This window comes from Adiantum capillus-veneris, chromosome 3, assembly GCF_014529385.1.
Source record: "Adiantum capillus-veneris isolate H3 chromosome 3, ASM1452938v2, whole genome shotgun sequence".
In the NCBI taxonomy this organism is placed as follows: Eukaryota; Viridiplantae; Streptophyta; class Polypodiopsida; order Polypodiales; family Pteridaceae; genus Adiantum; species Adiantum capillus-veneris.
In genome coordinates, this window is record NC_140933.1 from 119,117,943 (window position 1) to 119,144,946 (window position 27,004).

General features: G+C 44.6%; 1 protein-coding gene across 2 annotated transcripts in view; it reads right to left on the minus strand.

Moving 5' to 3' along the window:
* The window catches only part of LOC147461590 (uncharacterized), a 57,655-nt gene that overhangs the window by 17,161 nt on the left and 13,490 nt on the right, over positions 1 to 27,004 (minus strand). Inside the window, exon 3 of one of the 2 annotated variants that reach the window (XM_086509094.1) lies at positions 20,328 to 20,866. The exons of the other annotated variant lie outside the window; for it this stretch is intronic. Within the exon in view, the coding sequence (XP_086365220.1) occupies positions 20,442 to 20,866 (425 nt within the window). The 3' untranslated portion in view covers positions 20,328 to 20,441. Of the gene's footprint in view, positions 1 to 20,327; positions 20,867 to 27,004 lie in introns of those variants that run through there. 2 annotated transcript variants of the gene reach the window in all.

The window sequence follows — 27,004 nt, forward strand, 5'->3', positions numbered from 1 at the left end:
CTATTATCAAAAATTGGGGCAATCTGTTCCTTGGGGCAAAGTGAGAGATCAAGAAGCCCTGATTTTCTTTGATAGATGAGCCAGGGCCAACTTCATTTCACCTGAATTGGCGGCGCGGCTCGAGATTACACCCGATCGAATGGGACCACAAGCAAAGGCAGTTCTAGCGGCACCCGGCAGGGACATGGCCATTACGCCTGTCATTGGCAAACTTCGGTTGCATTGTCAGGGGTATTTGGGGCATGAGGAATTCTACATAATGTCCTTGGAAGGTTGTGATGTCCTCCTGGGAGTCCCTTGGTACCATAAGAACAACGCCGTGGTCGATTATCGGGCGAAGAAAGCGACATTGACTACTGAAAAGCGCCGAACCATTGTACTTGATGTAAAACTGAAGGGCGAGTCTGTCCCTATTGTATCGGCTTCGGCCGTTTCGAAATTAATAAATCCAGTCTGTTTGTTTACTCTATCTTTTTGAAAGAGTTGAATGATAAACATAAGACAAATATGTCTGAACTTGATAAAGAACGCCAAGATTTTCTCCACACTCATGCCGATTGCTTTTCTGAGGGCCTGCCAAGCGAGTTGCCACCAGCTCGTCCTGAGGATCATACCATTGATCTGATACCTAGAAGCACACCACTGAACCGGCCACCATACCGTGTGAGCCGAGCCCGCTCTCCGGTGTTGTTGGTTTTGAGGAAAGACAGATCTTGGAGAATGTGGTATGGATTATAAAGCTCTCAATAAAATCACTATCAAGAACAAATTTCCGATTCCTAGGATTGATGATATTCTTGACCGACCATAGGGATCCTCTTGTTTCAGTAGAATCGAAGAGCGGATATCATCAGATCCGAATCGCGCCGAGAGATGTCTACAAGATAGCTTTTCAAACGACCTTCGTTTTATTTGAATTTTTGGTGATGCCTTTTGGCCTTACCAATGCTCCAACGACCTTTAACCAAATGATGGACATGATATTCAGAGAGTACAAATCTTTTGTTGGCACTTTCTTTGTAACATTATTGTCTTCTTCAAGGATGAGGCAAAACATAGACAACATCTGCTATAGGTCTTTCAGGCATTGCGAGATCACAAGTTGGTGATCAATGCAAAGAAGAGTGAATTTTTCCTATCAGAGACACTTTTTGGGACACGTCGTCTCAGCAACAGGAGTGCAGATGGACTTGGCCAAGATTGAGACTATACGTGAATGTCCATGAAGTTAGAAGCTTCTTGGACTTATGTTCTTACTACCGGCGGTTCATTAGAAAGTTTGCAGAGGCTGCTTCCCCTTTGTAGTTATTGACACAAAAAGGAGTCCCTTTCTCGTGGGGATCCACAGAGGTGACTGCCTTTCAGACATTGAAAGAGAAATGGACTACACGACCAATTTTGACTTTGCCGGATTTGCAGAAGTCATTCGAAGCATATTGTGATGCTTGTGGTCGTAGTCTGGGTGCAGTCTTAATGCAAGAAGGCCATGTCATTGCCTATGAGAGCCGATTGTTTTCAAGGCCGGAATTGACAGCACAGATTTATGAGAAAGAGCTTTTGGCGGTTATCCATGCTCTTACTCAGTGGCGACATTACCTACTCGGAGCCGATTTTACGGTCTTCACATATCACCAGAGTTTGCGCTACTTCTTGTCACAGAAACAGCTATGGGAAAAGCAGATGCGGTGGGCGAACATTTTGTCACAGTTTCACTTCCAGATTGTCCATGTTCAGGGACAGAAGAACTTGGTGGCAAATGCTTTGTCCCGGAAGCCGTTGGTCTTGGCTATTGCCACGATACATCATAGAAGCTTCAAGGATATGGTCGATCAGTACGCCACAGATCCAGATTTTGCAGATGTATTCGGTCGAATACAGAATGGGGAGGGTATTAGCCGCATATTCCATTCGGGATGGCCACTTGATGAAGAAAACAATGTTATGCGTTACACAGCCGTTGAGGGAAAAGGTTCTAACCGAATGCCACTGTCCACCATTTACAGGTCACCGCGGCATTGATACCACCTTGAAAGGTGTAGAGAGATACTTCTTTTGGCCGAGACTCAAGAAGGACGTGGACATTTTGTACGCAGCTGCTTGCTATGCTAGAAGGTCAAGTTTCACAGGCGTAAAGCGCAGGTCAAGTTTCACAGGCATAAAGATCCCCGATTCATGAGTTTGTTTTGGAAGGCTATTTGGGAGAACATTGGCACACGGTTGCAGTTCTCGTCATCTTTGCACCCGCAGACAGATGGACAATCTGACATTGCAAATTCAGTCATACTGGATTTATTGAAGTCTTACATTTCGGATCAGAAGACTCAATGGGAAAAGTATTTGCCCTTGGTGGAATTTGCCTACAATAACACGATTCACTCTTCGACGAGGAAGGCGCCATTTGAGATTATTGAAGGTGCTACGAAGGTGCCACCCTTCCTAAGCACGAAAGATAAGATTTTTAAAGCCAACCAGTACACGAGGGACTTGGACACTACTTTTGCCAAGTTCCAGGAGGCTTTGCAGAAATCTTAGGAAAGACACAAAAAGGCAGCAAATCGACATCGTCGCGATTTGAAATTAAAGGAGAACGATTGGGTGCTCTTACGTTTTGAGAAGGCACGTCTGAGAAAGAAAAAGGGAAAGAAGCAGCTTTAACAAAGCTAGGCAAAGTTATGTACTTTCATCAATCATGCTTGGGTCAGTACCCATGCAATCTGGAACCAGTCCTGCTTTCATCTTGCCTTTTCGTCCACGTTCCTTAGTTACTTTCGAACTCTCTGGCCTTTCTTCATTCTGTTCTTGTTGTGCCTTTTTAGGGCACTTAGCGGAGATGTGCCCATGTTCCCGCATCCAAAACACTTCCCCTCTTTGATGTAGTTGGCCCTCTCCCGAAGAGTGAGCCGGGGTTGTGAATCCTTATCTTTCTTTTCTTGGGGGCTCTTCTTCTTTCTACTTTCATTATTAGAAGTCTCTTCGGTTCTCTGAGTCATGATCTCATCTGTAGGGTAAGTCAAATTGCATGAATGTATGGCCCGTTTCGCATGACCCATCGATTCTTGAATAGAATTTGACTTTTGTTCTAAGCTGTGATCTCGGATCTCTGTAGGAAGTCCGCAGCAAAACCGCTCAATCTGTTCTTTAAACAAGATCTTCTTAAATGAAGAAGCTGGTAGAAAAGAGCTCCAAAATCTCTCGCAATATGCGTCCAAAGAATCTCTCTTGGTCATCCGAAGATGACTCCAAGCAGTTCGTATATCTCGTTCGTACTCCCGAGTCAGCCAAGAAGAAATAAAAAGCCTTTTAAATTTCAGCCATTTAATTGGCACTTTCTTGTTCAATAGAAGGGTGGACCACCATGTTCGAGCATTTCCCTTGAAGAAAGAGGTAGCCCTCTAAATCTTGGAGTGCTCTGAGTAATGCCTTCCAGAGAAAGCTATATCAAACTGTTGTATGAAGGCCAAAGCCCTCGAAGCATCTCGGAATCCAGAAAAGTGCCAAACTGAATTGGCTGTCCACCTTCTTTAAATTTTCGAACTTTCTTGCTTTTATCTTCGAGGAAGTCATATTGGTTGGCTTTATAGAAATGTTTCTTCTTTGCGTAAAATCTGTGATCGTCGGAGTCTGAACTATGTGAAGACGAGTCCTCTGTAGAACTGTCAGAAACTGGGCGAAACTTAGGATTCTTTGCCTTTTTCTTGCCCTTTCCGAAGCTTTGCTTTTTGCTTCGCTTTTTCCCTTTCCTGTCTTCTTCGCTCGAGTCAGAAGAGCTAGAAGAACTGTCAGAAGAAGAAGAAGAAGAACTGGATACTCCTTCAAATCGCACACGCTTCTTCTGCTTTCTTGCCGAGGCAAAAGTAGATTGACGACCCAAATAACCCGGGAAGTCAGTTCCTTTCTTCTGCTTTTTGTCGTGCTTTTTGGCTTTGTTGTTCGCGTCAAAAAGCTGAGTAATCCGTGTATCAACCACCTCTTCCAATTCTTGCTCTGTAAACATCTTTGGAGCGCCGGTTTGATGGGTGGCTCTGTGGACTTCTGCCACTGGGTGTGCACTTCTTCGAAGGATGTCTGAGTCAAAAATTTTGCAAATTTCGGATCCTTCGCAATGTTGATCATCATCTTTGTCGTGTCGTCAACCAATTGTCGGCGTTCCATCTCTTCAATCTCCGGCTGAGTAGGCCGAGGTGGGCCATACTCTTCGTGAGAATCTTCCTCGTGATCTCTTCTCACATCCCCAGATGCAGAGGAAGTCGACTGTTCTTTGTTGGAATCCATAAGTGTCGCAAGAAAAGGATCGGATTTCCCGGTAGAAGAGAAATCGGCCGCGCTTTGATACCACTGTAACAAACTTGGACACTCGAAGTAAAGATTCTACCGTGACACAACAAAGATTCACTTCAAAACAGTACACAATTCACACTTGATTTGACAGAGCCTGGCGGAGTTCTGTTTGGCCCCAAAGACTGGCGCCCCTTTCGATATTTCTTTTTGTATTAATCTATGTTCAAAGTACAAGAGAGTGGGAGGGTTCTCACTCGACTCTGCATCCAGATGCTCTGAGAAGTGAGGGCCCTGCCCACTAATTTATAGGATTACAAGGGATGCCCAAAAGCAGAGCCCCAAAAACAATAAGTGAAAAACCTTCTAAAATTAAAGCATCAAGTTCCAAAAGCTGTCCCAAAAACTCAACCAGCACAAAATCCGTACAGCAGCAACAAGCTCTGCCACGTTAGCAACAACGCAAAAAGCGGGATTCTCCGTACAACCTGTCAGCGAAAAATCTGACGTGAAATCCCAGACTGCCACGTCAACCCGCTGCCGCATTTTACGAGCTTGTCCAGCCAGTGTGAGTGTCTGGGCATGCCACGTCACCAGTTTGTGACACATCTAGCACTTGTACAAAACGATAGTCACATGGACCTCACAAGACATCACTTGACATCATAGGACATCACATGACAAATCACATACAAATTCATTCCAAATCTCAGACCACGATCAATCGGCAATGTATTTAGTAATTGCATCTAGATCCAGTCGGGACCTCACGGATACCCGATCAACTAATCCTTATTGCAATTATGTTTATAGAGATTTATGAGACCGAAATGCTGCAGTCATTTCGTCTTTCAATTCCTGCACTCAAACAAGTCAAGTACAAATCAATCATATTCATTTTCGGGAATTCCAGTTCATAAGGTCATACAACAAAATACTATCAGACCATCAGTATCCCTGAAACCCAAAGGGGAACATCAGTGACTCTATTCAAAATTGGGATAATACGTTGACAAAGGAGCGGAGTGACTCCTCTCTTGTGCAAACCCAGTGCACTAGATTCACCCATGCTGAAATCAGGGTTCTATTGGAGTAGACTATACTAAACCGAATGCTTCAAGGTAAAGTTCCAAAATTTGAGGAGTATTTGCTAGGTCCTCCTCCATCCACTTCGCATCCAATGCAAGATAGTTCTTGAATTTAATCAAGAACCGCCTAATAGCTTTACCTTTTATCTTTCTATCTTTTTGTGCCAATATTTGTTCTCGAACGAGCATGTCCTCGCTTTCCTCCACTTCGGGTTGCTCATCAGGCTCCCCATCATCCGGCACATCACCTTTAAAAGGCTTCAATAGACTCACATGAAATGCATTGTGAATCTTCCAAGTATCGGGCAACTTCAGTCTAAAGGAGACATTATTTATCTTTTCTTTTATCTGGAAAGGGCCATAATACCTCATGCTAAGCTTTGGAAAGCCGTTCCTTTCCCTTTTTATTTCTTAGGCATGCCTTCTCAAAACGTAAGAGCACCCAATCGTCTTCTTTTAATTTCAAATAGTGACGGTGTCGATTTGCTACCTTCTTGAGATTTCTCTAAACCCTCCCGGACCTTGGCCAAAAGCAGTGTCCAAGTCCTTCGTGTACTAGTCGGCTTCAAAAAATTCTTATCCTAGGTCTGGGGAATGTTGATCTACCAGTTGATTCCTTTTTCCTTTCTTTCCTTGTGCCCTTGGACCTGCGGGTAGCGTCTTTCACTTCCCTTGTCCATTGGCACCGTCAGAGTCAATCATCAAAACCCTAAGACGTACTATCATCAGATTCCTCTTTCTCTGGAATTCTTTGATGAACTTGAATCTGGTTTCCTTAGTTCGTCGGAACCTTCTGATTTGCCAAAATCCTGTGATGAGCTATTATCTGGTTCCGTTGATTCATTCTCTTCACTGGCAGACTCTTGCCTTTTTGAGGTGGATACCATCTTGCCCGTCGCATAGGTCAATGAGCCGTTATGCATTCCAAATCGTTGCTTAGTCATGTCCCATAAGTCTCTGAATGGAGTCAGAATTTTGGTTTAAAGCATAGTCTTGAATCTCTTTAGCAAATCATAACAACACCGCTCAATCTGGTCTTTCAAAAGAATCTTCGACAAGTATCCCAAAACCTTTAGGTAGTAGTTATCCAATGTATCTTTCTCAGTCATTTTCAAATGATGCCAAGGCATGATGTCATCTCTTGCATATACATCTAATATCCAAGTTGACGTGAAAAAAAAGAATCTTAACCACGTCGCATGTGTTTCTCTGCGTAACAACATAGTAGATCACCACGTTCTTTTCAAGTAAGATGCCGCCTTCCGCTACTTGGAATGTTATGAGAACCACGCTCCAGAGAAGGCAACGTCAAACTGTTGTTCAAACTCAAGGGCTCGATGGGTGTCTTGGTAGCCAGAAAAACGTCTGAAACCCGACGGCTTGACTCCCTTCCTTGAACTCCTTGGTTTTCGTGTTGATCTGGTCATTGTCAAAAGAGGACGAGCTCTCCTCCTTCTGAACTGCTAGGTGGCCTTCAATGCCTTCTAGACTTTTTCAAAAATCTGCCTTAAACAAACCTTGTCTTAGGTGCTTAGAAATTGAAGAAGCTTCTTAGCACCCTCAAATTCACTTGAAATGGCGTCTTCCCCGTGTGTTGTTGTAGGCAAACTCCACCAAGGGCAAATACTTTCCCATTTAGTCTTTTGATATGAAGGAGAAGACTTCAACAAATTCAAAACCATTGAATTGGCTATTTCAAATTGCCCATCTGTCTGCGGGTGGAACGAGGACGAGAACTGCAACCACGTGCCAATGTTCTCCCAGATTGCCGTCCAAACAACTAGTAGACCGGGGATCTTTGTCTGAAACAATGGACTCAGACATGCCATATATTCGAACAGTTTCGCCAAAGGATCGGGCTTAACTGTCTTCTTTACTGCAAAGCAGTGAGCCTGCTTACTCAATCTATTGATGACCGTCCAAAGGCCAGCATGCCCACTCTAAGTTTTCAGGAGATCAAAAATAAAATCCATTGCAATACTTTCCTAGGGGCAGGTGGGAATGGGTGAAGGCTGTAGTAATCCCTATGCCTTATGCCTGTCAAACTTGACCTTCTGGCATACTAAACAATTGCGAACAAAGTCTCCACATCCTTCTTGAGCCTCGGCCAAAAGAAGTAACGCTCCACACCTTTCAAGGTGGTGTCGATGCCGCAATGACCCGTAAAAGGTGGACAATGGCACTCAGTCAAAACCTTTTCCCTCCACGGCCGTGTGACGCACAACATCGTTCTCTTCATCAAGTAGCCATCCCGTATGGAATATCCCGCTACTACCTCCCCATTTTGTATTTGAGTGAATTCATTGAAAAAAAAATCCGGATCTATGGCGTGCCGATCAACCATGTCCTTGAAGCTTCTAGATGAATCGCGGAAATAGCCGAGACTAACGGCTTCCGAGACAAAGCATCTACCACCAAGTTTTTATGTCCCTGAACATGGACAATCTGGAAGTGAAACTATGACAAGATGTTAGCCCACCGCATTGGCTTTTCCGAAAGCTGCTTCTATTACAAGAAGTAGCGTAAACTCTGATGATCAGTGAGACCGTAAAATCAGCTCCAAGTAGTTAATGTTGCCACTGAGTAAGAGCATGGATCACTGCCAAAAGCTCTTTCTTATGAATCTGTGTTGTCAATTCTGGCCTTAAAAACAATCGGCTTTCATAGGCAATCACATGGCCTTCTTGCATTAAGACCGCTCCTAGACTACGACCACAAGAATCACAATATACTTCAAATGACTTTTGCAAATCCGGTAAAGTCAATACTGATCCACTAGTCAATTTCTCTTTTAGTGTCTGAAAGGCAATCACCTCTGTGGGTCCCCACGAGAAAAGGATTCCTTTTTGTGTCAAAATGTGCAAAGGGGAAGCTACCTCTGCAAACTTTTGAATGAACTGCTATAACCGGCCTGTACAACGTAGAGGGCGGTACTATTTCAATTACCTGTTAACTTTACACAGAGCACTGAGAAGGGAAGAGAACACAGTTGCGTCCAGCGACTAGAATGTCATTGCGCACACGAGACCGACACCCTGTAGGCCCCAAAGACTGGCACCCCTTTCGGTATTTCTTTATTCAAATTAAGGTAGACGATCCAACCACTTTGCACAAGCTTTCACAAAGCTGTCCAAACCTGGCGAGGGCTGAAAACGCAGGTTTTCGACCTGATTTTGGCAGCATAACAGTGCAAAAACCCCTATAGGTCAAAAGCACCTGTCTAGGACGGATTCCCTCGCTATCTGGAAGCTTTCTCGTGAGCTGTCACAGAATTTCAGCGGGCTGTAATTCCCTGTTTTTCACTGCCGGGTGCCCAAAAGCCTGTACACGCATCCCAAGGCTCTCACGAGGCTCCCCCGGTGTTCCCTTGCAGTTTAGGTGCGAAACCCTAAACCTGCAGAAAAACACAGCAGGCTGTAATTCGCTGTTTCGGATCGTTTTTAGCGGAGCGAACACGCCTACGCGTGTCCCAAGGGCACCCACACGCAATGGGACAGTTCCCCTGTGAATTGTGAATTGGACGAGTTTTCACGCGAAAAAACTCTCCAAACTCGAAATCTTTTGCGATGGAACTGTGCGTACCTGTGGGGGATTAGCAATTAGCTAATCCAGTTCCTGTTCAGAAGGCTCTTGCCTTGGCAAATGCGCATAAACCCCCAGAACTGTACATGTTCATCTGAGTAGCCCATCTAGTGGGGCATTACCATATGTGCCAAAGGGGAGAGAGATGCACGAGAGCAAATCATCGCGCTACATGAGACAGAGGAGAAGGCAAGCTTTCCATTAAAGCTGTAGACCTGCACCCACTACTCACACACACTGTAGCTCACTTATGAGTCAAATCAGCCTCCTCTCTCGAATTGGGCGCCCCCTCTTGCTGATGGAAGTGGAAAACTGCACCAGGAGCCGCCATGTGTCCAGTTTGCCCCTTTTGAGTTAATTCTCTAGTTCCCACTGACTTATAAAGTTGTGACTTTCCGAGTGGCCCAAATTTCATTTGGCGCACACAGGCTTCCATACTCATCAGAATTCAGTGCTAACTGGCCCGACCAGTCCCAGACTGACCGACCCAGACTCCCGCTGTGAGAAACCTATTCGGCCGCAGCCGTTTCACACTGGCCATGCAATGTCCACTTGCACCTTTTCAAGGGTTCCGGGGAAAACAAGTAAAAATAAAAATAAATAAAAATATCTAGTACTTATTTACGGAAGGCAACAGGAAAAATACACCTCTTGGTGACAACTTCCAGTAGTAAGAACACAAGCCCAAGAAGCTTCCAACTTCATGAACATTCTTCAAGTCAGGCCAATCGCAGATGGTGTCACTTTTGGCCACATCCATATGTACCCTTTCTGTTGAGATGATGTGTCCCAAGAAATGTATCTCAGGCAAGAAAAACTTGCTCTTGTTCACATTTATAAGCAATTTATGCTTCCTCAGTGTCTGGAAAACACACAAATGATCGGTATTCCCTAAGAATCCAAAAAGTCGTCTCGAAAGCTGTCTTGTAGACGTCTCCAGGAGCAATACAGATCTGATGATAATCACTCTCCATATCAATTCGGCAAGTAGAATTCTGAAGTCTGTCGAGTATATCATCGATCCTTGTAATGTGGAAATCTGTTCTGGTTCATTGTTTCTTTATCTTGGCCTCGACTAACGGTGTAAGGTGGCCGGTTCGGTGGTGTACTACCACGAATCAATCATGTGATCTTCACAACGTAAAGGAAGTAACTCGCTTTGTACGCCTTCAGAGAAACAGTCAACCTCTATTGCAGAAAAATTTTGTCGTTTCTTTTCGAGGTCAAACATATTCGACCTTCAATCATCATTCAGTTCTCTCGAGAAAAATCGAGTAAAGAAACTGAATTTCATCAAGTACAATCTCTTTGCCCTTCACTTGTCAAGTCGCTTTCTCAGCCCGATAGTCAACCATGGCGTTGTTCTTGTGGTATCAAGGGATTCCTCAGAGGACATCACACCCTTCCAAAGACATGATATAACAGTCCTCGTGCCCTAAACACCCCTGACATTGCAAACGAAGTTTGCCAATGATCTGTGTAATGGCAATATCTTGTCCAGGTGCCGCTAGAACTGCCTCTGCCTGTGGCCTCAGCCTGTCGGACGTAATTCCAAATCGAGCCGCCAATTTAAGTGAAAAGAAGTTGGCCTTGGCTCCTCCATCAAAGAAAATGAGGGCTTCCTGATCTTTCACTTTGCCCCAAGTGCGGCAAAGTTTTGTACTTTCGTTCATCTAATTCGGGTTGGGCGCCACGTAATGTGGTACCAGTCCTGCTTTCATCTGTTCTTTTCTTCCGCCCTCGGCCGCTGCTCTGTAACTCTCAAATTTATCTTTTGGTGGTCCTTAGGTTCATCTTCTTTTCAAGAGTACACGTTCTGCTTTTCTACACTCATTTGTCCTTTCGGCTTTCCTCTTGTCCTGAGAGGAGAAGCAATGGCCACACGCCATCTCGAGCAAATCGTATCAATCGGGTAATTCTTCAGGTGTTTCGCCAATCTCGAGTCCCTATAGTACTTAATCAATCTGTTAGGTGTTGTGGGTGTTCGGTGCCCTTGCTGGGACCGAGTTCTGATATATAAAAACTGAAGGCCAAGTGACTCTTGTATAGGTTTTTAGCCATTTGCCCTACCTACTTTTAATAAATGTCATGTCAAAGTCACTTATTAATAAATGACTGAAGTGACTGTTCATATGACTATATGCTTAAGTGATTGTATTGTGCAAGTGAAGGTATGCAACTATGAGCGAGAAATCAAATAGCGACACACGAACAGAAACTGCAAAATCACTAAACTTTGAGAGAGAGAGAGAGAGAGAGAGAGAGAGAGAGAGAGAGAGAGAGATGAAATGAAATGTTATTAACGTCTTCAAAAGGCAAAGTAACAAAATGAAATGATAAAATGATAAAATAAAAAGTACTATGGGATCCTAAACTGGTAGGCGTGAACTAAGCAGCTAGCTGGGGGTAGCTAAATCACAAGTCACAAGAGATCCAGCATCGGTCGCTGGCGATCTCATCCATGGACAGCAGTCTAACCGGGCATCGTGCATGTCGGGCCAAAGTGGTCCGAATCCTCTGATGTAGCCTCCGTCGATGCTGTGTAGTCCTCCGCAGTCGTGGGCGTCTCGATCTCCCTAGCTCAGTCGCTCGATCGATCAATGTACCTCTGGTGTGAGGCGACAAGATCTGCTGTGGTAGTAGCTCCTCTGGGTGTCCAGTGTCTCCTCTAAAGAAGTCTGTGATGTGTCTCTGAGACTGGCTAGCCTCTCCTCTCATCAGGCTCTCTCTGTGTCTGCGCAGCTTGAGCAGAACAAACCCAGGAATCTTTGATCCTCGTACCTCATGACTCTGGAGAGTGGTCCAAAGCCCTCTCTGAACAAGCAGTGGAAGCGGCCTCGTATCTCGTAGTAGACGGGGCAGTGGCATGTGTAGTGTAACTCTATCTCAGGCTCCATGTCACACAGGGTACATGTCTTGGCCTCTGCTGGCACTCCGTTGTATCTCCCAGTCTCGATCCGCAGCTAGTGTAAAGATGTGCGTATCTAGCCAATAGCGCACCGTATCCCATGAGACAAGTGGGTGTCCATGTATCTCATCTTCGTGCCCAGCTCCTGTGCTGGCTGTACCCATGTCCTCCTGGTGTCTAGCTGATCAGGTCCTGGCGGATGAGCTTGGTGGTCTCGGACTGTGTAAGAGTCAGAGAGGGTGCATCCAGTGAGTACTGGAAGGGGGACAATCTGTCTATACTGAATCCATGTGCCTATGTTAACCCTCATGGCACACGGACACCCATCACCTACGATGGATGCGTATTATGTATGATTTAGAGTCAGGTACCGGGCTTGTCGGACCAATAGGGAAAGGTAGAGTGATCGCCGATGAGAGGCGCACTTTAACTTGGACATTCAAGGGATTAGTTGGTTAAGCATGGGCGCCCAAGTGTGAATGGGGTGAGCTCCTATAAAAGCCAACTAAACCTAATTTTTACTCATTCTCTCATTTGTGCAATTGAAGAGTGCTCTTGCTCCATCTCCATCTTCTTCTTCTTCACCTCCTTGTGTGTGTGTGTGAGAGAGAGAGAGAGAGGGAGAGTGTGTGTGCGATCGAGCATTACGAAGGCACGACGGCGGCGAAGCGGTTGAGCGCGGCACGACTGCAACTTCTTCTTCATCGCGGCGAGGAATCCACCACGAAGGCGAGCGTAGAGCGGTGAGTGACACACCCTTTGTTTTCTTGAGCTTGCTAGTTTAGGCTTGTTGTGTGCTTGGAGCCGTTTGTGGCTCGCACACGGTGTATTGGCAAGTCCCTTGCTTCGACAGTGCGGCAAGGAGCGCACATTTTTGGCGCCGCTGCCGGGGATATGCCCTACACTAAGCTCGGTTAGCACTTTACGCTTCCTTGTGGTGCAATTTCTATCATAGGAAAGGCAGGGAAGGAGTGTGTGGAAGGTTTCTGTTTTTTGCGTTTTCTGCAATTGCTATCAAGTTTCAATTTCTGCTATTGTCTGCGTTTTTTCAATTTCTGCAATTTCTGCGTTTTCAAGTTCGGCGTTTTCAATTTCTGCAATTTTCTGCATTTCTGTCAATTTGCTGCAATATCTGCGTTTTTTTTGCATTTTCTGCGTTTTTCTGCAATTTCTGTGTTTTTTCCGCATTTTCTGCAATTATTGCATTTCTGCGTTTTTTTTCAATTTCTGTATTTTCTGCATCAACAAAAAAAAAAGTTTAAAAAAAATCTGAAAAAAAAAAGTTTTTTGAGAAAAAAAAAATAATTTTGAAAAAAAAAAATATAAAAAAATCCGGAAATAAAAAACGCGAGCGAGTGGGCGGCGATATTTTTCGAAAATAAAAAACGCGACTCTTAAAACGGACGGGTTGGTTTGTATAAAAGATAGATCGAGATCGGGATCATTTTCCCAAGCCCAAGCCCAAGCCCAAGCCCAAGCCCAAGCCCAGGCCCAGGCCCAGGCCCAGGCCTCAGTCCTCAGTCTTATGATATATACTAGACTCACTCTTATATATATACCCTACTCCCTCAAGAGAGAATGAGAGCATGTGGGACAAGTCCTCCACTCTCCTCCTTTCTCTTCCCACTTGCACCCTTAGACTTTCTAGTTTGGGCCTAGTTCCCTACTGGAAATTGACAGTTTTAGGGATTCCGAGGGCATAGAGTGACCAAACGGAGGGCTGTAAAGCACGGCACGACCCTCTGACCGATACGCTCGTTTCGAGCTATCACACGGCCCATTCCACGACACGCTCTAAAAGATCTAGCAAAAAAACAAACAAAAAACACGCTAAAAACTAGTCACAAGGCCTCCTAGAGCAGCTTTTTGACACCTTAGGGTATCAAAAGCACATGCACTTACGCTCTGGGCGGGTGCTAGAACACGAGCATATTGAGGGTGCCTCTGTTCATACGGACACCCATTACCCATCCACGATAAGCTCTAGACCCTCAGCGGGGACACAAGGTAGCACCACCCAAGACCCTAAAATAGCCGCTAGTGATTCCTCCTCCGACTTAGAAATCATGGAAGCATACCCTAACCAAAACACTGAGAGAGAAGTCCATGCACCTCCCGAAGCTCCACAGCCTAGTACTAGTATGTTTAGCCGTTTCATGGAAACATTAGGTAGAGCTACTCGCTCGGAACCTGATGCAGATGAAGCACGCGAAGGGGGTGGGGAAGTGGAATCTCCTTTCACATCGCACGTGGACCCCACACCCCCAAAGAGTGTCCATGTGGATATCCTACCAACTTCTTACCAAGAAGGCCCTGTTGAGCTGCCTCCTTCAGAAGTTCCCTCTAGAGTACCGTTGGTGGCAAGTAAAACCACGGGGAGCAACATTGCTTCTACCTCACAAGAAACCATAAACACGTCGACTCTAGAAGGATTGTTCATTAATGATCATTTGACATACGACCTCCACACTGAGGTGTTGACGGATCTACACTCTGGCCACGCCTACCATGTAGGATGGATAGAGATTGTACAATCCACCTCTAGTGCCACGAGCATCGAAGATCAACAGAAAATGATCTGTAATGTTATCCATGGCATTATTCAATCAGAAAGGCAAAACCGAGGGGTAAATATACTCTCAACTGGCCCCATGAGATTTCTGGATACGAGCAAGGCTCAACAGCCTACTCTATCACAAATGGAGACTCCTCTAATGAGCCCCATGGACCCATCTTACGTCATTTCACCTGGGGTCTCTATGCAATCTGAGCTTCCGAGCGAAAACTTTAGCTTCCCTAACTTGGCTCAACCCTCTATTAAGGAAAACACAGTGCTCACTCCAGGGATAAGCCTAACAGAGAATGTACCGATGACATCTACGGTTAGCGCAGTGCCACTACCTAGTGTCATAGTACCTAATATGGGGCCTCGACCATATGTGCCTCTAGCCCCTTATGCACACATGGCCCCCACACCTCCAATTGTACCACTTGCTTATGCTCCTCGAGTGCCGCTCCCTAGCTCTTATCCGAGTGGACCTATGCCCGGTTATGTTCCATATCCTGCATCATCCACACATATGCCAAGACCGGTACCCGTTCCTCTCCCACATATGATTCCAAGAGTACCTCCACCGGCCCTGCCTCCTCACATAGGTGACTTGGCAGCGTTTGCTCAAACCATAGGTCGATCTATTGCGGAAAATATGCATCATGCATCTGATAGAGAGCCTAGAAGTAAGGCAGTACAAATTGCCAAACTCACGCAAAAATTCAATGGGGACGAAGATGCTAGAAAACACATTGAAGTGTTTGAACAAGTATGTGATTCCTTAGGGAAACGCAACGAACTACATAAGTGCAATGCCTTAAGCTTGACATTAAGTGGGAAGGCTGGAGATTGGTATAGGACCCTAAGGGTGGACGAGAAAACAATCTACCCTACCCTTCGAAGGTTGTTTCTAAAGGAGTACATACGAGAAGGTGTGCTTTGGGGTGTAGCATCTCAGCTACAGAAGGCCGAACGTAAGGAAGGAGAGTCAGTAAGGGACTTCATTAGTCGTCTAAAGCACTTAAACTCTCGTTGCCCTGTAAATGAGCGCTTCAACAATAACCAACTGCTTGATCGATTCATTCGAGGGTTGAGGAATGAAGGAATCTATAATGGACTAGTGATTAGAGGTATCACAACCTGGGAAGATGTCACTGCCAATGCAATCCAATTAGAGGACAACTTGATGATAGCAGACATGAGGGTGTCTACTGACACGAGATCCACTAGCTCACAAGCCATTGAGTATGAACCCATGACTGCAAAGCCCATTGCCAATGAGCCAAAGGTATTTGAGACATTCTTGACAGACCTCACCAAGGCAATCCAAGAGTCTCTTAAGGATAATCGACCCCCTCAAAATAGTCACATGTATCCAAGAAGGGAGCAACAATGGTGTTCCATTTGCTTAGGTCCACATAGCACTAGTGAGTGCCCTACGTTTAGAGTAAAATTTAATGGAACTTGCAACGCATGTGGTAGGTATGGTCACCAAGCTAAGGATTGTTTAATGATCAAACGTATGATGGCAAATAGACCACCTGTAGCCTGGACGGATGCGCCTCGAGCTCCTGTATTGATGCCTACTCCACCTGTTGAGCAACTACTGCAACACATGGTCCCTAGACCTCAAAATGTTGTACAAGCTACACCGTTACCACCTCCTGTGCTAGGACCGCAGCCCTCGCATCCAAGAGTCGCCCCTATGAACCAAGTGGGTTGCGAGCCATCTAATGCTTATGCAGATGGCTGTGAGGAGGAAATAGACACTAGTATTGCCTACGGACTTGATACATTGGAAGAATGTCCTATATACTACATGGAAGATTGTTGGGGACAAGTCAAGCCGGTTTATCAAGCTGCTGCTCTCGCATCCAGAGGTCAAAATATCAACACCCAGGCTAGGAGGCCACCTCTTCAATGCTACGAGTGTGGTGGACCACATCGAGTAGCGGAGTGCCCTATTAGGCTGCAAAAGAATGCTGCACAGATGCAAGTGAATCAAGGGAGCACGTCTGCAATGCCAATACTCACATGTAATCGTTGTGGCATAGATCACTTGATTGCCCAATGCCCCTATAACCCAAATGCGCCTAAAATCACACCCCTGAATTTGGTCGAAATTGCTAGTGTGACATCGCCAATACCACCCGTTGCACCCGCTTATGCGATTACACGGTCCATGCTTCAAGGGCCAGGACATATCCTCGAAGAGAGAGATACCGCGTCAATTATCCAAGCAAAGAAAAAGAAGACACGAAGGAAGAAGTCGCAGAATACGGAAAATTCAAAGCCAAGTTCCAAAACAAACATAGGAACAGGAGATGACCCCGTGTATATGAATGACCTCGAGGATGATTCAGATTCAGTCGAGACAATGGAGACTAGAACAAATACCACAAAGGGAAAGACCGACAAAGAAAACCGTAACATGGAACCAAATGAAAACCGAATGAGAGAAAACCATAAAGAGCCTCTGAAAACACCACAAGTGTTTCCAAATCCAATCCAAGACCCCCAAGATAAACCGCAGGGGCAAAAAGGGAAGAATCGTAAAAAGAAGATTGGGACGTACCCAAACCTTGTAGACGAGATTAAGCAGGTGAAACATCTAAGAGGTTTAGTGGAGGAGACTCAAAGGAAACTAGAACCAGAACCCATGCATATCAAAATTCATGACACAGTGTTTCCCACGCAAGTTCATCCACCCCACATGAACCATAGACTGTTAGCCATTTCTAGTATCATCCAAGAAGGGAGTGAGGACAGGACATCAGAAAGTGAGCATACACCCTTCTTGTTGGAAAGGATGTTTAACGAAGGAATACCTGATCCCATTGAGGAATATGAGATTCCATCCTCACCAGTTCCTAGTGAAGGACCTACACCCTGTAAAACGCCACTGAATGTTGCCAAACTAGTGGACTTCATGTCTTCTGAGGTCCGAACCACGATCATAGCAAAGCTGTATGGAGATCCTGAGTTATTCCTTGCACTTCGAGCATTCCTTAACGGAGAGCTACGAACGGGATTACCGCAGTTTGCGCAACCAAATAGGCCTGACTCGATTATGATTGATGAGGAAAATCATGTGCAATCACTTGACTTAGATGAACACGAGTCTGTGATCGAGGTACCCATTAACGAATTAGGGCAGTATTTTGAAGGCGACGAGTCTAATGCGACCCTACCCATCACTACCAAGGGATTAACTATAAAGGGAATTCTTGATGGTGGTGCGGGAGTTAGCATCGTTACAAAAGATTGTTGGGAATCCATGGGAAAACCCCGCCTCAGTGTTACTAACATTGTGGTAAAGATGGCAAATGGTACCATAGCCAAACCTATGGGGATGCTCAAGGATCTTAAGATCAAAGTTCTAGGACACAAGGTACGACATACGTTCATTGTAATGGATTTCTCTAAACACCTTATGTCATATGAAATGATTTTAGGACGACCATTCATGAGGGAAGCACAAATGGTTCACGATTGGTCTAAAAATCATGTCTATTTGCAATTCCAAGACTCTGTCCTTAGAGTGGATTTGGTGACTGGTAAGGTACACCCCTTAGGGAGTAAAACCATTATTGATCATCGCTCTGACACCACAGTTCACTCGGCCCCACTACAATATTGTTACACTTGTAAGAAGGATACAGACATTGGCCAAGATTCTCCTTATATGGATATCCTACCTGGGATGACTGAGTCGGACAATGTAGACTGGGTCCACCTAGCATCAACCATAGACACTTGGGGAAATAGGGGGACGACCTGGGTAACACCTGAGGGGGATGAAATGCATATACCCTTAAATATGCTACAAGCAATGCATATCGCTTCCGACAAGACTCATCCTAATGTAACGAAGAAAACATACAAGTGGGTCCCTAAAGCTTCTTTAGTGACCATATCTAGTGCTAAAAAACAGAAGCCTTGTAAGAAACGTACCACTCGCTCCAAGAAAAGTAAGAAAATGTTGCGATGGATCCCTAAACGACTATTGGAAGCCCAAGGCTACTATCAAGGGAATGACCAAATCTGGGTTCCAAAACGTAGATTGTGCTCTTACCTATCACCTGACCCAAGTGAGCCCAATGTCGTAGCTCCATGTGCGCTCCTTGCCGCACTGTCGAAGCAAGGGACTTGCCAATACACCGTATGCGAGCCACAAACGGCTCCAAGCACACAACAAGCCTAAACTAGCAAGCTCAAGAAAACAAAGGGTGTGTCACTCACCGCTCTACGCTCGCCTTCGTGGTGGATTCCTCGCCGCGATGAAGAAGAAGCTGCAGTCGTGCCGCGCTCAACCGCTTCGCCGCCGTCGTGCCTTCGTAATGCTCGATCGCACACACACTCTCCCTCTCTCTCTCTCTCACACACACACACACACAAGGAGGTGAAGAAGAAGAAGATGGAGATGGAGCAAGAGCACTCTTCAATTGCACAAATGAGAGAATGAGTAAAAATTAGGTTTAGTTGGCTTTTATAGGAGCTCACCCCATTCACACTTGGGCGCCCATGCTTAACCAACTAATCCCTTGAATGTCCAAGTTAAAGTGCGCCTCTCATCGACGATCACTCTACCTTTCCCTATTGGTCCGACAAGCCCGGTACCTGACTCTACCAAATACATAATACACGTCCGTCGTAGGTGATGGGTGTCCGTGTGCCGTGAGGGTTAACATGCCCCCCTTCCTGATGTAGATTCCGTCCTCGGAAGCTATTGAGTTGAAGCTGGTTCGTCGAGGTGGAAGAGCATTTGAGATGAATGTCCTTAGCCTTCTTCAGTCACTGCAAAATCAAACAACATTGGCACAGTAATTGCATTCTCATAAAAAGCATATGCAGTTTTAGGTAGACACATTGATTGGTAAAAGAATTTCAAACAATTTGTTAGCAATGAACATTAAATTGCAATGTAATCAAATGCATAAACAGATGTAAAGGCAAAAAATTAAACAAGTCTGGGGTCGCTAATTTGACGGTCGAAAGGCACTAGAGATCGAATATTAATACCATGGGTAAGCTTCTTAATTTTCTGTGGTCAATTAAGTTGTTTAATCGCGAGAGCCAAGTATTCATGTTCAAGGGCTGACTAGAGGCTATATCTAGAAAACTTTGTAGTTAAGCTACCATAAAAGGAATTTCTCATGAAATCATCGCCTGACTGATTACTTTTTCTTTGACCCCCTAAGGTCTTTTCACAGTGATTCAATTATGATGTGTGTGCTTATTTTGTATGCCTTGGGTTTTTTGCTTCTCAAGGAAAAGCGCCCACGCTGGGAACCTCTAGGGCTCTAGTACCATAGGCGATACATGTGAGTGAAGTACCAAATCAAGCTGAGATTTCTCTTCCAGCTTAAAATTTTACATTGTGGCACTTTGATTTTTTGCTTGTTCATTTTCATCATTTAAATTTTGTAACTTTGGGGGGTCATATAACACTGTTACCCTCCCCAGGCTCATCACATTAGTAAACTCCCTTTATAATACTTAAGCTAAAGGTCGATAGGGTTAAGCCCACTAGAAAGCCCTAGTACATTTCATACAATGCTGCCTAAATCGGATTAAGAACCTAAGTAACCATTGCTTATTAGGAAGGCATTCCCCATGGTATTAAGAGAAGATTTCTAATACCTAGCTTGGTCAAACTAGCTTAGTCGGACTGCTTGATTTTTAAACCTAGACAAGTGATTATGACAAAAGATTGCATTGAATTAAATGTTGGATACTAAGCCAATGCGCTGAATAGTATGCTACCAATCACAATCAAAGCAGACAAACATGGATGCAAAAAAGATAAGGGCAATGCTAATGGACAAGAAACACCTGTTTGTGTTGATGGTCGCGCTTGATTTGAAGGTTCCATGAAGATCCAAATCCTATCAATAGCAATACGCTCCTGTACACACTAGGAAACACAAACAATACCTCTAGGAGGCACATCAGTGGGAAAAATTAAAACTCCTAAAAAACAAACTCAAAACACAATCTAGACCCCTAACCTACCTATCTGTCACCCCTTTTAGAATCAAGGAAAGAGGATATTATATAAACCGGGTGGCCACCCTAAGGCTAGGCCTCTATCCTCATCATCTAGATAAATAAAATCGTTGTCCGTGAGGCCATAGTCTTCCTCGGTCTCTATTAGTTCCTCTTCATCATCCTCTTGTGCAAGCATGCTAATCAAGAACCTCGTGAGGCGTGGATACTCATCTTGTGCAAAAGAATAAGCATGTGCCATTGGAGACACATTCGCCACTGGGTAGGGATCACTAGTTAGCCATAGACGTATCAGCCATTCTAACTCCTCAAAATTTCTCTCACATGCAAGGCTCTCTATCAAATCCCATTCGCAAGAAAGTATAGGGTAGCATACGTAGAACACTTGTTGAAAAGACAAGGGGTACCTTTCATCAAAAATAGAAGTGCATGCCTCTGGTGAAGTAGCCATTTCTGACAAGACAGATAGATTTGGTTAGGCCTTTAAAACATAAGAGTTGTTTTTGTGTGTTGCTTGACTTGACACGGTGAATTTGGACTTATATGTAAGATCTGATAGGGTGCTCTCTCATTGCTAGGCGCTCTTGCTCTTTACTATTTTTGTTTTTTTGTGAGTATAAGGCTATATATATACATTCCCTAAGATCGGAGATTAAGAGGTCAGGGAAAAAGGTTGAGAGGGAAGCAAGTGAATGATGGATGTCCACAAACACTCCCCCCTTCCTTGGGTAGATCATACCGTTTGAAATGAGCTTGTCACCCTTTGAAACCAATTGTTCCAGTTGGTAATAGGTGAGGATTTTTGCCAGTAGTTTTCTATTACCCTAGGTGCCTCGTCAAGTTGTAACGGTGGTAAGGTACTCTCCCAGGATCGAACTTGAAGTGGTTCATCAGGTGATTCTTGAACACTGGGAGGTGTGGATTCTTTTGTAGCTTCATGGAGGTCCACTACTATAGATGGAGGCTGTGTAGAAGCTTTTACCTCTATGGATGTATTACATGAGGAGCTAGAATCTTCATGGGACTCCCCCCTTCCTGAGCTAGGTGGAACAAATCGTTCTTTCTTTGGTACCCAAACTAGCTCGGGAGCAGGTGTGTAGCATTCTGTGACTTTTTTCGTTCCACGATCATTGATTTGTTTTGGAGCCACAGGATTGGGTTTACATGGGCCAGGTGACAGGTAAGAGTACACTTTACGTTTGGGCACCCAGATTTGATCATTTCCTTCATAGTATCCTTGGGCTTCCAATAGTCGTTTAGGAATCCAACGCAGCGTTTCTTTACATTTCTTGGAGTGAGTGGTACGGTTCTTACTAGGTTTCCGTTTTTTTGCATCAACCATGCTCACTACAGAGGTTTTAGGGACCCACTTGTATGTTTTCTCTGTTATATTAGGATGGTTCTTGTGTGTCTCAAGCTTTCTTTCAACTACATTAGTTGAAGCTCTAGAGAGTTGGGCTATGGGGACGTATGGTTCAACCTCCTGGACATGCAATGTCTTGGGTTTTATTTCCTTGGGCAATATCTCAGGGACTATGGCTTGAGTGGTAGGGCTAAGAGTTGGTTTTTGCGTTGTAACACCCCCAGTCCCCCAATCAATAGTGCATTTGGTGGCTATCATCCACGTGCGGCCTAGGTTTATATTACCCTCCATAGTTCCAGTAGGCATGACCAAAAAGTCTTGAGCTACCACCCCATTGTCATAACTGACAGAAGTGTGCCAGATTCCAAAAACCGTAGTTTTTTTCTTGTTGACACCCTTGACTTGGATAATACTCTCAGATAGAGGTGGCTTCCCTAACTGACACCACACCCCATAGGATAGCAGATTGTATTTAGCACCCGTGTCCAATAAGGCGTTATATAGCACTTTTCCATAGGCACTATTTAACTCAATGGGGTATCGTAGAGGTGTGTCAGAGTCCAACCCATCCTCTTCGTGTGCTTCATTTGCATCAGGTTCCGAGCGAGTAGCTCTACCTAATGTTTCCATGAAACGGCTAAACATACTAGTACTAGGCTGTGGAGCTTCGGGAGGTGCATGGCCTTCTCTCTCAATGTTTTGGTTAGGGTATGCTTCCATGATTTCTGAGTCGGAGGAGGAATCACTAGCGGCTATTTTAGGGTCTTGGGTGGTGCTACCTTGTGTCCCCGCTGAGGGTCTAGATCCTATCGTGGATGGGTAATGGGTGTCCGTATGAACAGAGGCACCCTCAATATGCTCGTGTTCTAGCACCCGCCCAGAGCGTAAGTGCATGTGCTTTTGATACCCTAAGGTGTCAAAAAGCTGCACTAGGAGGCCTTGTGACTAGTTTTTAGCGTGTCTTTTGTTTGTTTTTTTGCTAGATTTTTTTGAGCGTGTCGTGGAATGGACCGTGTGATAGCTCAAAACGAGCGTATCGGTCAGAGGGTCGTGCCGTGCTTTACAGCCCTCCGTTTGGTCACTCTATGCCCTCGGAATCCCTAAAACTGTCAATTTCCAGTAGGGAACTAGGCCCAAACTAGAAAGTCTAAGGGTGCAAGTGGGAAGAGAAAGGAGGAGAGTGGAGGACTTGTCCCACATGCTCTCATTCTCTCTTGAGGGAGTAGGGTATATATATAAGAGTGAGTCTAGTATATATCATAAGACTGAGGACTGAGGCCTGGGCCTGGGCTTGGGCTTGGGCTTGGGCTTGGGCTTGGGCTTGGGCTTGGGAAAATGATCCCGATCCCGATCTACCTTTTATACAAACCAACCCGTACGTTTTAAGAGTAGTGTTTTTTATTTTCGAAAAATTTCGCCACCCACTCGCTCGCGTTTTTAATTTCCGAATTTTTTTTTTTTGAAAATTTTAAGAACTTTTTTTTTTTTTTTTTTTTCCAAAAATTATTATTATTTTTTAAAACTTTTTTTTTTTTTTTCGAAATTTTTTTTTTTTTTTTTTTTTTTTTTTGATGCAGAAAAACGCAGCAATTAAAAAAATGCAGGAAAACGCAAAAAAGCAGAAATTGCAGAAAACTGACAGAAAAACGCAGAAATTGCAAAAAATGCAGAAAATGCACAGAAATTGCTGAAAATGCAGAAAAAACGCAGAAAATGCAGAAAAAACGCAGAAAATGCAGAAAAAACGCAGAAATTGCAGAACTTGACAGAAATGCGAAAAATTGCAGGAAGTGGAAACGCCGAACTTGAAAACGCAGAAATTGCAGAATTTGAAAAACGCAGACAATAACAGAAATTGAAACTTGACAGCAATTGCAGAAAACGCAAAAAACAGAAACCTTCCACACGCTCCTTCCCTGCCTTTCCTATGATAGAAATTGCACCACAAGGAAGCGTAAAGTGCTAACCGAGCTTAGTGTAGGGCATATCCCCGGCAGCGGCGCCAAAAATGTGCGCTCCTTGCCGCACTGTCGAAGCAAGGGACTTGCCAATACACCGTATGCGAGCCACAAACGGCTCCAAGCACACAACAAGCCTAAACTAGCAAGCTCAAGAAAACAAAGGGTGTGTCACTCACCGCTCTACGCTCGCCTTCGTGGTGGATTCCTCGCCGCGATGAAGAAGAAGCTGCAGTCGTGCCGCGCTCAACCGCTTCGCCGCCGTCGTGCCTTCGTAATGCTCGATCGCACACACACTCTCCCTCTCTCTCTCTCTCACACACACACACACACAAGGAGGTGAAGAAGAAGAAGATGGAGATGGAGCAAGAGCACTCTTCAATTGCACAAATGAGAGAATGAGTAAAAATTAGGTTTAGTTGGCTTTTATAGGAGCTCACCCCATTCACACTTGGGCGCCCATGCTTAACCAACTAATCCCTTGAATGTCCAAGTTAAAGTGCGCCTCTCATCGACGATCACTCTACCTTTCCCTATTGGTCCGACAAGCCCGGTACCTGACTCTACCAAATACATAATACACGTCCGTCGTAGGTGATGGGTGTCCGTGTGCCGTGAGGGTTAACACTCCAAAACGAATCAATGATCGTGGAAAGGAAAAAATCACAGAATGTTACACACCTAGTCCCGAGCTAGTTTGGGTACCAAAGAAAGAACGATTTGTTCCACCTAGCTCAGGAAGGGGGGAGTCCCATGAAGATTCTAGCTCCTCATGTAATACATCCATAGAGGTAAAAGCTTCTACACAGCCTCCATCTATAGTAGTGGACCTCCATGAAGCTACAAAAGAATCCACACCTCCCAGTGTTCAAGAATCACCTAATGAACCACTTCAAGTTCGATCCTGGGAGAGTACCTTACCACCCTTGCAACTTGACGAGGCACCTAGGGTAATAGCAAACTACTGGCAAAAATCCTCACCTATTACCAACTGGAACAATTGGTTTCAAAGGGTGGCAAGCTCATTTCAAACAGTATGATCTACCCAAGGAAGGGGGGAGTGTTTGCTGACATCCATTATTCATTTGTTTCCCTCTCAACCTTTTTCCCTGACCTCTCAATTCCAATCTTAGGGAATGTACATATAAAGCTTTATACTCAAAAAAAAAAAAAAAAAGAGCAAGAGCAATTAGCAAACGAGCACGCACATTAAAAGTCAAAACATTGACTCAGACCTACACATGTCACATCTGGTACAGTGAAACAGAAACCTATGCCATGAAACACCTTCGATCCTCATCACTTGAGTGATGGAGGGTAAGGTAAGATTAGTACGATAGGAGTGTTTTTGTTTTAGAGTTGAGTGATTAGCGAAGTTCTCTTTTCCCACTGATGTGCCTCCTAGAGGTATTGTTTGTGTTTCATAGTGTGTACAGGAGCGTGTTGCTATTGATAGGATTTGGACCTTCATGGAACCTTCAAATCAAGCGCGACCATCAACACAAACAGGTGTTTCTTGTCCATTAGCATTGCCCTTATCTTTTTTGCATCCATGTTTGTCTGCTTTGATTGTGATTGGTAGCATACTATTCAGCGCATTGGCTTAGTATCCAACATTTAATTCAATGCAATCTTTTGTCATAATCACTTGTTTAGGTGTAAAAATCAAGCAGTCCGACTAAGCTAGTTTGACCAAGCTAGGTATTAGAAATCTTCTCTTAATACCATGGGGAATGCCTTCCTAATAAGCAATGGTTACTTAAGTTCTTAATCCGATTTAGGCAGCATTGTATGAGATGTACTAGGGCTTTCTAGTGGGCTTAACCCTATCGACCTTTAGCTTAAGTATTATAAAGGGAGTTTACTAATGTGATGAGCCTGGGGAGTGTAACAGTGTTATATGGCCCCCCAAAGTTACAAAATTAAAATGATGAAAATGAACAAACAAAAAATCAAAGTGCCACAATGTAAAATTTTAAGCTGGAAGAGAAATCTCAGCTTGATTTGGTACTTCACTCACATGTATTGCCTATGGTACTAGAGCCCTAGAGGTTCCCAGTGTGGGCGCTTTTCCTTGAAAAGCAAAAAACCCAAGGCATACAAAATAAGCACACACATCATAATTGAATCACTGTGAAAAGACCTTGGGGGGTCAAAGAAAAAGTAATCAGTCAGGCGATGATTTCATGAGAAATTCCTTTTATGGTAGCTTAACTACAAGGTTTTCTAGATATAGCCTCTAGTCAGCCCTTGAACATGAATACTTGGCTCTCGCGATTAAACAACTTAATTGACCACAAGAAGTTAAGAAGCTTACCCATGGTATTAATATTCGATCTCTAGTGCCTTTCGACCGTCAAATTAGCGACCCCAGACTTGTTTAATTTTTTGCCTTTACATCTGTTTATGCATTTGATTACATTGCAATTTAATGTTCATTGCTAACAAATTGTTTGAAATTCTTTGACCAATCAATGTGTCTACCTAAAACTGCATATGCTTTTTAAGAGAATGCAATTACTGTGCCAATGTTGTTTGGTTTTGTAGTGACTGAAGAAGGCTAAGGACATTCATCTCAAATGCTCTTCCACCTCGACGACCCAACTTCAACTCAATAGCTTCCGAGGACGGAATCTACATCAGGAAGGGGGGCATGTTAACCCTCATGGCACACGGACACCCATCACCTACGATGGATGCGTATTATGTATGATTTAGAGTCAGGTACCGGGCTTGTCGGACCAATAGGGAAAGGTAGAGTGATCGCCGATGAGAGGCGCACTTTAACTTGGACATTCAAGGGATTAGTTGGTTAAGCATGGGCGCCCAAGTGTGAATGGGGTGAGCTCCTATAAAAGCCAACTAAACCTAATTTTTACTCATTCTCTCATTTGTGCAATTGAAGAGTGCTCTTGCTCCATCTCCATCTTCTTCTTCTTCACCTCCTTGTGAGTGTGTGTGAGAGAGAGAGAGAGAGGGAGAGTGTGTGTGCGATCGAGCATTACGAAGGCACGACGGCGGCGAAGCGGTTGAGCGCGGCACGACTGCAGCTTCTTCTTCATCGCGGCGAGGAATCCACCACGAAGGCGAGCGTAGAGCGGTGAGTGACACACCCTTTGTTTTCTTGAGCTTGCTAGTTTAGGCTTGTTGTGTGCTTGGAGCCGTTTGTGGCTCGCACACGGTGTATTGGCAAGTCCCTTGCTTCGACAGTGCGGCAAGGAGCGCACAGCCTAGAACCATGACGTCATCTCCCCATACCAACATGCTGTC